The 16,081-nt window shown below is 44.6% G+C and overlaps 1 protein-coding gene across 4 annotated transcripts in view; it reads right to left on the bottom strand.

Annotated features, from left to right (window-relative positions):
- The window catches only part of snx29 (sorting nexin 29), a 256,411-nt gene that overhangs the window by 229,229 nt on the left and 11,101 nt on the right, over nt 1-16,081 (bottom strand). For all 4 annotated transcript variants that reach the window (XM_086141047.1, XM_086141044.1, XM_086141045.1 and 1 more), the window contains exons 8-13: nt 15,116-15,521; nt 14,515-14,627; nt 13,607-13,703; nt 13,374-13,456; nt 6,836-6,899; nt 3,096-3,224 (exon numbers count right to left, since the gene is read on the bottom strand). In XM_086141047.1, the coding sequence (XP_085997173.1) occupies nt 3,096-3,224; nt 6,836-6,899; nt 13,374-13,456; nt 13,607-13,703; nt 14,515-14,627; nt 15,116-15,521 (892 nt within the window). The remainder of the gene's footprint in view (nt 1-3,095; nt 3,225-6,835; nt 6,900-13,373; nt 13,457-13,606; nt 13,704-14,514; nt 14,628-15,115; nt 15,522-16,081) is intronic.

The raw sequence follows: 16,081 nt of genomic DNA, 5'->3' as shown, positions 1-16,081 counted from the left end.
TAAATGTTTTTTTTTTTTTTTTTTTGTGAAAATGACAATCATAGCATATTAAAACCCTCCGTCAGCCACTGCGCCGTTTCTCCAAACTGAGAATCCATCAGTTGCAGCTGGCTCCGACTTAGATAACGGAAAGGATGTGAAGCCCAGGGCGGGGAGTTTATTAAAATAAACAAAGAGAGAAATTAAAAGCTCCATATAGCTGCTGTTTATGGAAAGACCGACCCCCGTGCAGATCGCAGCTCGGATGCGGCACGACGTGTGCACTCAATGACGGAGCATCCGGGAATTTCTGGTGGTGGACAGCTGGTTTATAGCTTTGCACAACGTTGACTCAAATGTCTCCAGGCAGTTTTGTTCAGGTTATGTAGGTGAGGGTCACATGGAAAATAAAAAAAATAAATAAAAAATAAAAAAATAAAATTATTCAGATCCTAGTTTTTCCAGATGCAAATTGCCATTGCTGAGTTGAGGAAAGTAATGTAGCAAACAGCAAAAATATATTGAATTTGTCTCCGGCAAGATGAGGAGGATTTAATTTTCACTGAAGTGATTGTCACATGGAATTGTGAATAATTCATATAAATTGAACCGTGATTTTCAGGTATTTCGCTCTAATTTCTAATTTTCTCATTTGTGCCTGATGCTGCCCAAGGGGAAGATCCGTTTACTGATGCAGACAGCAGAGAAAAATAAAGATAAAATTTGAAAAAAAAAAAGATCCCAAAGAAGAAGATGTATAAAAACCAGCATGGTGAGTTTCTGGTCAATTTTACCTCCATCGGTGTTCCTTTCAGATTCATGGGAAGGAACTGGTCAAAAAAAAAATGTGCAAAGTCCTGACTCACATGAGAGTAGGCACGAATCATATGAAAACACCGGCCTCGGGCAAAATTACAAGGTCGTGGGGCTCAGCAAAAAAAAAAAAAAAAATTCGACGTGTCCACCCGCTCTGCATGCAGCCACTTCCCTGCTCGCAAGAATCCTACTCTCTTTACTCATTTATCGTTCGCTGCTGCGTTTAGGCTCCCACGCGGGAATAGGAAAAAGTGGCAATGACTTCTACGTCAGCTGTTTCTCTACAGTAATCCACACCAGCATTATTACTTTACTTATAACAATGTGTTTACCCAGCAGTGGTTCAACGGAAATAAATTGAAAAGCAAATACCGAAGAACGGGAGGCGCCGCAGGTCTCCATAGCGCCAACTTTAGCAGTCCCCGTTCACTTAACTTGAGTCACCGTGGCCAAGATCAATCTTCGCTGATCACTTGACTTGCCGTAGGAGTCTACTAGCTGAAAGGCGGGCTTGCCGGGGCTTTCTGTTTAGGCCTGCTGAAGGATGACTAATCCTCTATTTAAAGGGTTCGGGGCACGACTGAGATCCTCTGGCGTGCAAGCAATCAATCGCCAGTGGCGAGGTGACGCAATTTCACTCTCAAGGAGGCAGAGGGGAATCACTTATCTGGATGAAATTATTTTTATTATTATGAAAGTGCGGGCATGTGTTCCCTTTTGAGAAAGGAAAATATTTCAAGCCGCGTTCCAATGTGAACGGGATGCGGAGACCTGTTATTTCAATGTCTTTGTTTCTTTTTTCCGTCAAAAAGTTGTGGAGTCAGGTAGCGGTTATAAATCAGGGTTGCTGTTAGTGCACAACTTGGAGTCAGGCAGGAATGTAAAGTTTAAATCACAGCCTCAAAGGTCCTTTGGGCTATCACGGCTTGCGCACTGTGTTTACTGTCACTGGATGCAGACTGAAAATGTTTACATAGAAACGCTAACTTCTGTAAATGCATCCTTGTAAGGTGGGCTCAACTTCCAGTCTATACGAAGATAATAATAATAATAATAATAACAATAAGTCGCGGATGAAGGTGATATACAGGACTGTCTCAGAAAATTAGATTATTGTGATAAAGTTCTTTATCTTCTGTAATGCAATTAAAAAACAATACTGTCATACATTCTGGATTCATTACAAATCAACTGAAATATTGCAAGCCTTTTGTTATTTTAATATTGCTGATTAGGGCTTACATCTTAAGAAAACTCAAAATCCTATCTCAAAATATTAGAATATCATGAAAGAGTTTGTTTTTTTTTTTAATTGCATTAAAGAAGATAAAGAACTTTATCACAATATTCTAATTTTCTGAGACAGTCCTGTAGGTGAGCGGCAATATTTCTGTCCAAGATTTTATGGGAAACCAGTGGAGCTGTTGAGGGACCGCAGTGATTTTTAGGGGAGACTGAAAATGGGACGACAAAGGCAATGGACAAGAATAGCTGCAGGGTGTGGAATAAGGAATAATATTGATACAGGATTGGAAGGACATTGTGCGATCTAGGATGGTAGATAAAAGATGAATAAGTGTGGTCTTATTTCAAACACTGCAAAAAAATGTTGAAAAACAGCCTAAATAGCAAGTCAGAAAATGGGAATTGTCACGGCGTGAGAGATTAAAAACAAATAAACAATCAACTAAATCACAACGATACGGAGGGGGATTCGTTCAGTTTCCCTATTCAAGCGCGAGGAGCGTTCAAAGGCGGACGGCGCCGGACGATGAGAATCCGTGCATGTCGTAATCACACATTAAACTTTAAAGCTACATCCTGATTGATTTTATCCACTCGGCTCGCTTTGAAAGAAATTCAAATTTGCAAAAATCGGTTCTTTTAATATGTCATCATCAGTCGAGCATAAACGTGGCTCGATTTCACAGCAATCCGCTTTTCAGTTTCCCGCGTATTTCATTCGTGACCAAAATGACGGGGCCGATAGCGTCCCGTCGCGGCGTATCTTCGGTCCTCACTTCCTGCGAGGCCGATTGACGCATCCCGACGGGCTTTCGCGACACGGCGCAAAAGGCAAAAACGCCAGGAGAGGATAAACGCAAGGAATAAAAGACAAATAAACACCATAGATTGTTAAAACCCCTGTAAAGCTGCGACGGGGGAAAACACCGCTGGCCTTTTACTGTGTTTAAATTTGCATCCACAAGTTCATGGTGGCGATGTTTTTCCGCATCCACCGGCAAGGTCCTCTGTTATGCTAAGCTAAAAATGGCGGCACGTCCGACGGTGCTCCTTACCTGGCCAGGGCCTGGACCTTCGCCGTATGCCTCTCCTCCAGCTCGGACAGCTTCTTCCTCAGCAGCTCCGTCTCCTGCCTCAAGCCGGCCGAGTGCTCCATCTCCCCGTCCAGCAGACTGCGGAGGGACCTGAAGGATACACGACAAGGATGCATGAAGCTGCGAGGGAATGCCTCCCGTACGGTATTCGAAGTCTCCGTTCAGGCCGCGTGAATGTTGACATTTTTGGTAAAGTGCAGATAAGATAAATATGATGAGGTCTCTTAAAATTCCTTGATTAGCACTTTAGCTTAAAGTCAAAGTCAGCTTTATTGTCATTTTCTCCGCATGTACTGGACATACAGAGGAATCCGGAATCACAATCCCACGGTGACATGAAATTAACAACTAATAATCGAGTGCAAATTAGTAGTAAAGTGCACTGCTACATTAAGCAGTAAACATTAAACCATGAGGTATGAAGTATAAAGTGCATGCAGATATAAACTGATATTTGACGGCATAAAAGAGTAGCAGCAGAGGTTTTTTGTGTACAGTTTAGTGCAAAGGTCAGTAGGTAGTACCATAATGGTATTTGGACAATAGAGCAGCATGATGGTTTTCTCAGTGAAAAGTAGCAGTAGTGCAAAAAAGAAAAAAAAAAGGGGGGGCAATGATTCCATATGTAATCCGTATGTAATATGTGATCCCAGTCCAATACGCAGTGGGGGGAAAGATCGGCATTTGGGGGGATGAAGAGAGAGAGTTCAGGATCTTGGTGTGAGGCAGAATCAGTGGCATGCGTTGAGGTTCATGGCTGGGAGGCAAGACGACCATGAGGCAGGAGGACTACGTGCCTCAGTAACTCCTCACAGCCGTTTTATGATCGCTCAGCACAAGAAAGTAGTAACACACATACAGTTGTTGACAAAACAAAATCACTGTGCATTAGAAATGTAGTTCATATAGCAAAAGCGTTTAAACGTTTTCATAGCAACATACTGAGAGACAGCAATACAGTCTTAGCGCAGAGCATGCCAACATTGCACAATCTACATTGAGGCTCAACAGTCCGCTGCCTCACCGCATGTCTCTTCACAGTATTTGAACAGTGAATGTGAAAAAACAGCGATTTTGAATAAAAAAAACTAAAACTGCCGAACTTTCAAATCAAAAATACCTTTGCATTTTTTCTTTCCAAGATTGGCAAGTGAGGCACGGTCTCCCCTGCCTCCCCTGACTGCATGTCACTAGGTGGAATGTAGAGGGTGGGATAGTGGATAATGGATAATGTGCACTCCTTTATTATTTTGTTAATCTCATGTCACCGTGGGAAAGTGAAAAAGGTCTTCCAGATTCCTCTGTATGCCTGGTTCATAAAGACGACTAACTTTTTACACAGCCAGACTAACAATCATATATTTATAAATATAGATATACAATATTTTTGTCTGTGGGGATAAGACAAATAGCAGTCAAAGGGGAGCAAAATAAACCCGGGTCTGCGCTACGGCTCATGTTTCCACCGTGCTGCCTTTGTAACGGGAGGTGAATTTCAGCAAACACCCATCAACTCGCAGAGTGAATATTTCGAGGGAGGTCTTACGGACGGAGACTTCGGCGCCGACTCTTATTTCAAATAAACTGTGTGTGGGAAGTTACTTTTTTTTTTTTTTCCTCCAAAATGGAATTGTGAGTTATGAGGATTTCTGTCCTAGCAGTGCAAAACAAGCAGTGCATCTATGGGTGTGTGTGCGTGTGTGTGTTGCTGCTCCATATATATGACGTGGAAAGGCTGTCGACAGAAGAGGGAAAGGAAATGTGAGAGGTCTCTCGATAGCTCGGCTTGACGGAAGAGAAACTCGATTCAATGACCTTTCTGAGATGCAAGCGGGTTAATAACCATGTCATAAGAAGTCCCGTGTCTCTCAGAAAACGCCATTATATAGAGAAGACCACGGCAGTGAGAGGGTCAGGATGACGCTTTGCACGGTAAAAGCGTCCTGCAAATTTTTTTTTTTTTTTTTTTTTTACAAGTCGCATCCCTCTAAGTAACCTTCTCTAACCCTGCAATATGAGGAAACAAATCCAGTAGGTTTACAGTCGCAGACGTCAGACATGGAGTGAGTTTAGCCCTTGCGATCGGCAAATCAATCGGCGATGTCGTGGCATCCGACGCTCATCCATGACAATAAAGATGACGTTTTCGTCATTCATTAATTATCCATGCCATCGATCCTGCCCTCTGGGGCGCAGGGATGCCGGAGCCTTTCCCAGCTGTCACTGGGCGAGACACGAGGTCCAACCTGGCCCGCGGCGATCTACCGTCTCCGATTGACGTCCTGCAGGTTTTTGGACTGTGGGAGGGAATTCGTTTTTTCCCCACGCATTCACAATATCTGGTATCATGGTATTTCCAGACCCTTATCATAAGTACATCTTGATTGACAATGCTTTATATTTATTTTTTTTCATGTCAAGAAATATACCGTTTTTTTCCGAACTATAGGACGCTACTTTTTTCACAGGCTTTGAACACTGTGGCTTAAACAAACGACGCGGCTAATTTATGGATTATGGGGGAGCTAACAAGCTTCATGCCGCCAAAGCATTTAGCCTCGTCACATCGGACCGATGAAATTACCGTGAAATTCTGATGCTTTTTTTTCCGACACCGAAGAAGGAAGAGAAAGATAGCGATCAGCTGGAGTTGGACAAAGCGGGGATAGAAAATGGCAGGACTTTTCTTTGTGTCATTCATCATTAATTTTTTTCATCAGTCGTCAGTCATCAGTCGCAAAAAAGCATTTCCAGTACGGATTTATGGATGTTAACAGTATGTATTGAATTAAAAGTAAAAAAAAATGTTTCTGTGAAACTATCTCATGTTACAACGTGGACACCTGCGGCTTATATATGCGTGCGTCATATACACGTACACATATATTTATTAACTTATTTTTAGCCGGTGCGGCTTATATTCAGGTGCGCTCCATAGTCCAGAAATTACGGTATTCAATTCTAACCTAAAAAAAAACAAGACTACTAAAATACCAAGGCTGTGAAATATATAAAAATAAAAATGACTGTTTTATTCAAATTATCTTGTTTGAAAATACCTCGAACTGACAGCTGACCCTTTACCTGTGAATATTGAAAAATCCATATTTTTCTGCTCCCTAATTTAGAAGTCTGGTGTCTGTGTTCGAGCCCCGAGGTAATTTTTTCTCCAGGTTTCCACATCAGAAGGATGCAAAGCGGTCATAATGTCACCCGTCGCATTCATAGCCGCAGCGATGAAATTCTGTTTAAACACCAGCAGTGCAAACATTCCCTCTGCGAGCGACGAATGAGCAAGTCAAACAAACTCCTCGCTCTGCCGCGCGAGGATCCAATATCCAATTGAAATCATCAGATCGCGGGACCATTTTCTTTTTTTTTTTGACCGGGGGCAAACCCTCAACCACGTTGTTGTTCGGTTTGCGCCGCAGTTTTTTTTTTTTTGTTTTTTTTTTGCAATGGTTTTTAGATCAGTGAAAATCACTGCCCGTGGTGATTTGTCGGTAAAAACAAAACACTTTCTGGTAAAGTCAGCAAAAAAAAAAAAAAAAAAAAAAAAAAACTCGCATCTTTGGATGAAAAAGAAAAACAAGCTGACACTATTTCAAAGGGAAAGGTCATCCAATCTCTCAGTCTGAGCGCGCATGTGTGTGTGCCAGTGGTTTGCGAGCCTCAGATAAGGAGGCTGAATCCCGACGTACCCGTTTTGTTCCTCCAGCTCGTCCTTCCTGTTCATCATGGCGACAATGGCCTGACGCAGCTCCACTGCAAAGAGGACAGCACAGTTGGGTTACTGAGTTCGGCCTCTTTAAACAGTCAGACAGTGAACACGTGAAATTAAATGGAGTAAAGGAACATTTGCAGGCGTTAACGTCATCAAGATACATTTTTCTCTTTTATCCCTCCAAGTGAGTGCACAAAAACACGGTTCGATTCATATCATGTATATTTAGAAATCATGACAACAAATTCAAAGTTGTTTTTTTTTACAAATCAAATTAAAATTAGGCTATTTTTAAATTAGGTCATTTCTTTGTTGTTTTTAGATGGATGGGTGACATTATTGATCCCCGGGAGGAAATTAAATCATCATAGCAGCTGTATGTCAGACAACAATAAGGCTAGAAAAACTTAAATACAATAAGAGAAATGCATATACAAAAAAAAAAAAACAATAAGAGGAAATGTAATATAAATCACAGAGGTGCAGTTGACCAGAATTTAGGGTCACAGCTTTATAGAAGTCACAGCTGGATCTGTTGCTATTCTGTGCAAAGCCGTTCCAGATTCTTTGAATCTTTCCATAAAAATACGAATTCAAGTTATTTCCCCCGTTTCTGAAATGGTTTCTAGCCAAATTTGGACAGCAAGCAATCGGAAAAAAGCCGATGAGGTTACATCTGTGAAAGATTAATAGTAACCAAGTAACGACAGATGACCATAATATTCATCAAACTCATGTGATTCATCACTGTGCCGACTTTCTGCTTTCTATTTGAATCAGTACAATATCTCGGATTTGTTTACTTGGTTACATCACACGAACAAATGAAGATGTCGCGTCGGACGCTGGTTACTCAGTCCGACCTCCTCCTTAGCGGAAAAACTTCATATTCCGATTTAAAATATCATAAACTTTCGACTTTAATATTATTATTCTCGTTCGAGCTTAAGAGATTCATCCGAAGCGTATCAGTCACAGCTGGAGTCTGCTGACGGCTGATATTAATCTCACGTCGGGTACGGATTAGGGGCCAAGCGGTGCGGCTGAACACCGATTCATCTCCGAGGAAACACTCGGAGGGGCAGATGACGGTTTGAAAATAATCCGCGAAAAGTGCGTTGACCAAAATTTCCCAAAATACCAGGGGGGGAGGGGGGGGGTGGGTTGGGTTAATCTAGCCAACGCTTTTACTGTCGGGTGTCGACATCTGCTCCGCCGCAAGTACAGGCGGGCCCTCCCTTCGCCCGGGGATCGGGGAGAGAGGCCGAGAAAACGAGGCGCGAGATGGAGCGTAGAGAAGGGAGCAGACGGCGAGAGGAAGTCTATCATCTGTGCGGCGCCGTTCCACACCTCAGCAGGCCGGAAATAAAAGTGACCTTTAGTACGACCACGCGTTCGCAGCGGGCGCCGCGGACGAGCCATTAGGGACTTCAGTCGAGCCAGACGCCCCTCTGCCCTCGCGGGGGGGGGGGGATAAATTACAGCGTGAGAAAAACGTGAGAAACAGGGGAAATGCGTACGCGGGCCTTTCCGTTGCTCCCCGTGCCGCGGCAAAGACTCTCCTAAGTGCAAATGTGCGTTTCGCTGTCGGAAACCTTTGTGTTCCTGTTCGGTCATTCCGGTAATAGAAGCGTTTACGGAGCCGTGCCGACGAATTATAGGCTCCGTACACTCCAATCACCGGCCCGCCCCGGCCTCGCGCTGCACAGGTCCAGATTGAAATCACAAAGGGTGAGCGTCGGCTGCACACACTCCTCGTTGCGACCAATTTTCTTCCTTGTTTCTTCCAAACAACTCCTGAGCGTTTGCATTTGAACCGGGTGTTCGGCAAATGGGTTTTAATCGCTAAAAAGGGTCCTTATATTCTCCCGTTATTCAGCAACAAAGTCAAACACACACTCCGCAAATATACGCTATGAACACTTCTTATTCGTAGAGAGAGTTCTTACTCTCCTGTGCAGAGTATGAAATACACAAATTACTAACTCAGACGTGGATCTGGATTTTTCCAGAGGCTGGGAGGATTTGACAACCCCTCTGATCGCTTTAAAGAAAACTCCTCCTCTCCAATATCAAACTATAAAAACAGCAACCGGTACTCTTCAAGAAAACCAGATTATCTCTAAAAAGGAAAAAAAAAAAAAAAAGTACTGTATACAGCACTATTGCAGTCTTTTTTCAACGTTTGACTGTAATATCTGAGCTTTGGCTTCCGGAAAAACTTTAATGATAGTGACGTCTCCTGATCTGTTGCGGTTCACAAGTAAAAGATAAAAGTCCGAACTGAAGCGGGAGATTCGGAGAGATGCCGATGTGCTGGCGGCGCGCTGGCGTCAATCACAGCTCTCATCGCCAGCCGACCCTTCGGCTGATGATCGAGGTTTTTTGATCTCTTAAATTGTCCACAATGCGATTTGGCGTGATACAGACGTTTGTTGCTGAAACCTAAAAAAGGCCTGACCAGCCACACACACCGCTTCAAATTAGCTCCACAGCTATGAAAACAGGAAAACAGGATCGTGTATTTGCAAATGTATTTGCAGTCCCTATGTCCTCTATTGTAAGTCGCTTTGGATAAAAGCATCTGCCAAATGCAATGTAATGTAATGTAAAAAAAAAACAGGAAGGTGTCGGCAACATTAAACAAATTCGTGAATTAAAGAATGTCTAATTTTGTCTAAAACAGCAGCGGGTTGAAGGCCGTAAAAAACATCACACAGGGAAAAATATTCTCAAGATAGCAACATGAGTGCAACAGAGAATGCAAAATAAACACTCTTACAAATTGAAGTAAATATTTCACATTGTTTTCTTTTTTATTGTTCCTTTTTTTCCCCCAATCACAGTGCTCCCAAGAACTTAACGGGAGCATGCAAAAAGGAAAACCTAAAAAAAGGCTTCACCCTTTTTTAATATAACCAAATGCTGCTGTTCAAACTCTCCCAAAAAAATTAGCCCTATCATTAGAAATTGCGAGTGGACACGAAGTTCAGCATTTTGAAAATTAGCTTTCCTGTTTTGAAAAATGTAAAGTGAAGGAAGGTTGGCTTCCAGTAAATTCTGGTGTCTGTCAGCTTAAAAACTCACCCTTGTTCGGTTCGGAGACAGACTGACAGAAGCATGAGTAGCTGGGATGAAAACCATCTGGCTAGAAGTGTAACAATTAGCTTCTTTTTTTTTTTTTTTTTTTTTGCCTTGAGTGGAGAATATAATAATAAAGCTGACGGTTTGATATCAGGATGCTGAAGACTCCCGTATGTTCTCAGGGAGCTACATCTCCAGCCTGCAACACCTCCTCAGAGGAAAACACACCTTGGGCCATCGCATTGTTCTCTTTGCCTGATTTATCGATACGGATCGATGTGATTGTGTGAACTCATACAAATGATTCGGATAGAAGTGCACGTAAAATCCAATGAGTAAAAGGATTTTTTTTTCCAGTGAATCAGCATCTCAAGTTAGTTTTGTTGTGGCTTTTATCAGGATGGATCCAAGGATTTTGGTCAGTTAAATTGGATCTGTGTTGGTGTTTGTAGGTCGAACCAAACTCCGTCAGCATCTTATGCTCCGTTCTCCAGAGGCTTACAAACATGGCTAATCGCTAATTTGAAGACCAGTATACAACTTGCTAAGGTACGCGACTCTTTCATCGCGTTTGTCGGTGAAAAACTTTTGCAGTCTGTAAATTAGCTGTCAATCTCAAAACAATGGACACCCATTCTTGTGTTGACTGCTAACTAGCATAGTTAGCATGCTCCATGGCACAGTTGGCAACGGTTGATTTTGTATTCTTGAAAACCGAAGCGCTTTCTTGGCGTATCAGGCATACGGCCGTTGATCGGACTTCAGTGAAAAAATATTTTGTTGTCCGATCCTTGTTAAACACTCGGCACCCAGTGTCTACTTTCGACTTCCTTGATCCGCTCATTTTTCTTACAGGAGGATTGAAAGGGCAAAGTGAAACAGTGACAGAGTAACCGCACTAAACAACAAATGAAAATGTGTGTGAGGAATGCGGGCATTTCAGAGAAAAGGTAAAATAAATAGGATTTGATTCTATAAAATTTCGAGTTAGGCGGGCCGGATTACAAAGCCCAGCGGGCCATATATGGCCCACGAGCCGTAGTTTGCCCATGCCTAACTGAGCAGCCAGAAGGTCCATAGAGGGATGTTCTCCCGCTGTCTGCGTGGGTTTCCTCCAGGAAGGCAGTGAATGGTTGCACGTCTCTATTTGAGGCCCTGTGATTGACTGGCAACTGGTCCATGGCGAACCCCAACCGCCCGCCAAATGACAGCTGAGATCAGCTTCAGCCTCCTCTTGACCCTGACAGCAGCATAAGTGATACACATAATGAATGAATAGTCTGCGGCCTGCAGAATATTTTCCCACGCTGCAACCCTATGGCATTCGTCGTGGTTCCTACAGCCTCTACCTATCCTAGTCCCAAGGACTGGACGCTGGGAAAACTAGCCTGAGGCAAGTCAGTATATTCTCAATAAAATCACAGGTGCCTCTTGAAAAAGGTTTAGTTTCGTCCTCTCCCCCCAGGGTTTCTTACATTTCCCAGGTCAACACCGCACAGCCCCTTGGGAACGTGGCCGTACTTGATGCGGGTTGCCTGGATAAGCGAGGTGTGCAAAAGCAATGGAGCGTGTTACAGCGGGAGCAGGAGGGTTAGACTCTCCGGGCAAAGGGAAAGGAGCACGGTTTACTCAAAATGCTGAATCTCTTTTAACTGAGCAGACAATACGAAAATTTTTATCGGAGTCGACATAGTTGCAGGGACGTGACGGCGTTTCAGGACAGTTTATTTTTCAATTTCCTTTGCAAACTTAAGCAAGGGAAAGACAGCGCTTCTACAACTGTGAGGGGCGGGAGCTGCACGGACTACAACGGGAAAGCTCTGCATCACGAACGCGGCTGGAAGGATCATCGGCGATTCGCTCCCCTCCCTGAAAGACATCCACACCACCCGTCTCTCCCGGAAAGCGTCCGTAAAGCCGACCGATCCGCACGCGGCCTGTTCAGCCTTCAAGGAGAAGGTACCGGAGCCTCCGGGATGTCGCTGCACTCCCAGATGCCGAACTCTCACTTTCTTCACTCCCCCCAACGCCCCGGATGCCGATCCCTCTCCCCACTGTGTATCCAAACATTGCCACTTTTTCTTCTTTTTTGCACTACGGCTACTTTGCACTGAGAAAACCATCATGCTTCTTCTGTCCATACTGTATATCAGGAGTGTCAAACTCATTTTAGCTCAGGGGCAACACGGGGGGAAAATCTATTCTAAGGTGCGCCGGATGAGTAAAATCATGACATATGAACTACTGTTACGCACCTATTGTTCAATTCACTCCTCAAACCTGGTATTTTTTAGTTTTGCGAGTCGGATTAAACCCGTTCACGGTCCTAATCCGGCCCACGGGCCTTGAGTTTGACACCCCTGCTGTATATCATGATGGTACTGCCTGCTGACCTTTGCACTAAAATGTATGTCAGTCTCAAATGTCAGTCTGTATCTCTGTGCACTTTATACTTCACACCTCCTCATAGTTTAATGTTTACTGCCTCTCTACTTATATTTACACTCATACTTATTGATTTATTGATACTATCATTGTTGCGCTGCTCTGACAAAAGAGTATATATTATTTTATCTTACTGTTTAATGTATCAGTGCACTTTACTTCTAAGTTGCACTTGATTATGATTATTATATTGTTCATTTCTTATCGCCGTGGGATTGTGAGAAACGTCTTGCCGATTCCCCGGTATGTACGGTACACGCTGCGGGGACCGCCAGACCATCACGCCTCTCACCTCGGCTAACGGGCAGAAACTCGGCCCTGGCGCTCAGAGGCAGCTCCGCTCGCGTCTTGCCACGTGACTCACCCCTCGCACACACACAAACACACACACACACACACACACACTGTACAACCCAATCAACACCCAACACGGAGTGTCTAAAGGTGTGCTCTCGGAGCATCTCCAGGCCCGACCACAAATTAGCTCCGCCGTAAAATTCACGTGTCAGATGATCCTCAGGTGCGCGCACTTCGTTTTAAGCGACCGAGGTTTTTAATTCATTTGTTTAAACCGCGTCTACGATGCCACCGATCCCGCCAGAGAGGAGACGCCGGCGTTCAGCGGCTGCGAGTAGCGGTTCTTCTCGCTCCGCAGGACGGACAGTCGTAGACTGGAGCAGCAGTGCCACCTGGTGGACGGTCCTTTAACCACAAAAGAACTGTGGAGCGTCCACGGAGTTTGTCAACAGGTGGGGCACACACACTTCTCAAGATGTGTAACCGTCGCTAAACCTACAGGGTTATGATTACAGCTCAGTGCATATGTATAAATGTAACATTTTGGGTATTCTGTAAAGTGTTTGCAGTCACGTCCAGTAAACGCAGGATCATCGGACAACGCGCCGAACAGGTTTGAGAAGAACCTGGGCAGGATGAGCGAGCGGCAGTGAGAAATATCGATTGGAAAAGCTTGGAAACGCACTCACCGACCGTCATGGACTCTGGCAGAGCGGACGCCGGCGGCGTGCTGTCGAGGGGAGCGGAGGCTCTCTGCGGACTGGACTCCAGGCTGCAAGACATGAGGTGAGGAGGCGGCTGTTTTGAACGACCGCGGCCCTCCGCCGCAAAACACAACAAATCTGCCGAGGCCGAGGCCGGGGACGGGCGAACCATTCACGCCGCATGCGACGCATTGTGCGCGGTTGGAGCTGCTGCTTACTTGATCGGTAACGGCGGCGCTCCGCTCTTGCAGTTTCCTGGCGCTTCCGTCGGCTCGCTCGGGGCGGGAAAGGCGGCCGTGTCTTCCACGGAGTTCACTGAGGCAAAGTTGAACACGGTAAATACTTTATCTGATGTCAAATCGACGACATTCAAAGGCTGAGCGAGCATAAGATTAAATATAGGGGGAGAAAATGCTCGTGTGGTCTATTGAGCTTTCACTGAAATAATCAATTCTTTATTGTATTTCATAGAATATGACACGTGTGTGTGTGTGTGTGTGTGTGTGTAGGGTTCCTATACCTGGCAAACAAGTCCATCTACTCTCACACTAAACAAAAACTTAAGTGGAAAAACAAAACACTTGAAAGAGCGCACACTGGTGGTTTATGGAGAAAATAAGAAAATGGTTCTGCCGCTCAAGAGATTATCATTTTTTGGGGGGATCTGTTTGTTTTTTTAGGTATTTCAGGGGTTTTAAAAAATGCATTTCAAGCTGATGTTTCAGGCCTAGTTAAAAATGGATCAATCGAAGGTCGGCCGGTCCGGGACGAACTCGCCTCTTAGCCAATGACACCCAAGATAGGCTCCAGGACCCCTGCTGTCCCGACCGCGGGATAAGCGGTATCAATAATGAATGAATGGATTGAAAAACTTTTGAGATTAGCAGACACCAGGGGGTGAGATTATTATTTGATATAAACTCGCTCAACTTTGCATGCAGATTTGCATCACGAGGCCGTGCTTTGGCTGCAAGCTCTGAGAACATCATATCCATCCGTCCTTCCCCGGCGGGTTCATGTTTTATTTTCGGCATCTCGCTCTTAATCTGCCCTCCCTTGAAAATTTCCCGTAAAAAAAAAAAAAACGTGTGCGCCGGGAGGAGGGGGGGGTCGGCGGATGTTTTACCTGGCTGGGGGTCTGCTGGGTTGAGGGGGATGAGGATGTCCGAGCTGCCGCGGTCGGTCAGGACCTGCACGGGGCTCCACGTGGAGACGCTGGACAAACTTCCCACCACCATCCTAAAAAATCCACATAATTTTAAAGCTCAGTCTCGCCGGATGGGACGATTCTCACTGCGTCTCAGTTGTGATTATCCATTTTGACTTGGCCGCTTCTTCACATTGTCGTGTTTCACGGGTTTCGACTATTCGGAAAAAGGGCGCGGTATTTTTGCCGTATCGTCATGCGGCGGCTAACCTCACACCGCTGCTAAACTGCGGTGGTTTATTTTTGTTTTACTGCTTTCGGGGGCAACATTTGCTTTGTCTTGAATTGGGGGGAACAAAACGTTTTCTTTTTTTTTTCGTTCTGAAGGGAGTAACTCGGATACCCGTCAAACAGCGCAGCAGGTAATTTAACACAAAAGAACTCCTGCGAGGGGAAAAAAAAATGAGTACAAAACTGTAGTTTTCTAGCTTCCTTCCTCGTGGAGCTTTGCTCTGAAACCGCATCGTTCGGTAGACGGGGGATCTTTCCACTTTTGTTTGGTTGATTTATTATTACTCACTGATCACAGCTGCTCCTCTCTTCCTCTTGGGTTTGCGGTCTGAGTTTGTACTTCTCCTCATCTTCCTCCTCCTCCTCTTCGTTGTCTATACTTTTGCTGTCCGGCAGAGGGGGGGTGTGCGTGGGCGGCGTGCGGGAGGGACGAGGCGAGCCCACCCAGCTCACGATCCGCCCGTCGGCCACGCCGTTTCGGGCCGGGGACTCGGAGGGAGCGGGCTCCGGGGGATCGAGCTCTTCCTCCAGGCCGCCCTGAGCCGGAGCGGTGTGGCTCTTCTTCATCGCGCCCGTTTTCTGGAAGTCGACCTCGGCCTCGTCCTCTTCCTCGGTCCCGCCGTCCAGATCGTCGTCAAAGGAGATGATGTTGGTGATCTTCTTCTTCCTGCGGCGCTCTTTCCTCAGCCCTGAGTCTGAGAGGAAAGACGAGACGACAATGCACAGGAAAAAAGGATAAGCGTTCTTGACATAGTTGATGAAATCTATAAATGTACTGCTCAAAAAAATAAAGGGAACACTTGAACAACACAATGTAACTCCAAGTCAATCACACTTCTGTGAAATCATAGTGTCCACTCAGGAAGCAACACAGATTCATTTTGACTTGTTTTAAGGACATTACATCACAGTTGGATCAGCCTGGAGTTTGTTTTTACACTTTAATTTTGAGTGTGATTCCTAATCCAGACCTCCATGGTTGATACAATTGATTTCCATTGATCATTTTTGTGTGATTTTGTTTTCAGCACATTCAACTGTGTAAAGAGCAAAGTATTTCATAAGAATATTTCATTCATTTAGATCTAGGATGTGTTTTTTAAGTGTTCCCTTTATTTTTTTGAGCAGTGTATATTTCCTCTCTTATATGCAAACTGAATAATATTGATATATGTATTTAAAGAGCACTTTTGTAAAGTTTAAGAGGCCCCTCCTTTTGGTAGAGACAGTCTTTTGTTTTTTTTATGTCAAAATA

The sequence above is a fragment of the Fistularia commersonii genome, chromosome 33, assembly GCF_037954325.1.
Source record: "Fistularia commersonii isolate RoL2024-O1a breed Wild chromosome 33, RoL_Fcom_v1.0, whole genome shotgun sequence".
Taxonomy (NCBI): Eukaryota; Metazoa; Chordata; class Actinopteri; order Syngnathiformes; family Fistulariidae; genus Fistularia; species Fistularia commersonii.
Note: the sequence above shows the minus strand (reverse complement) of the source record. Positions and strands in the feature narration are given on the sequence as shown.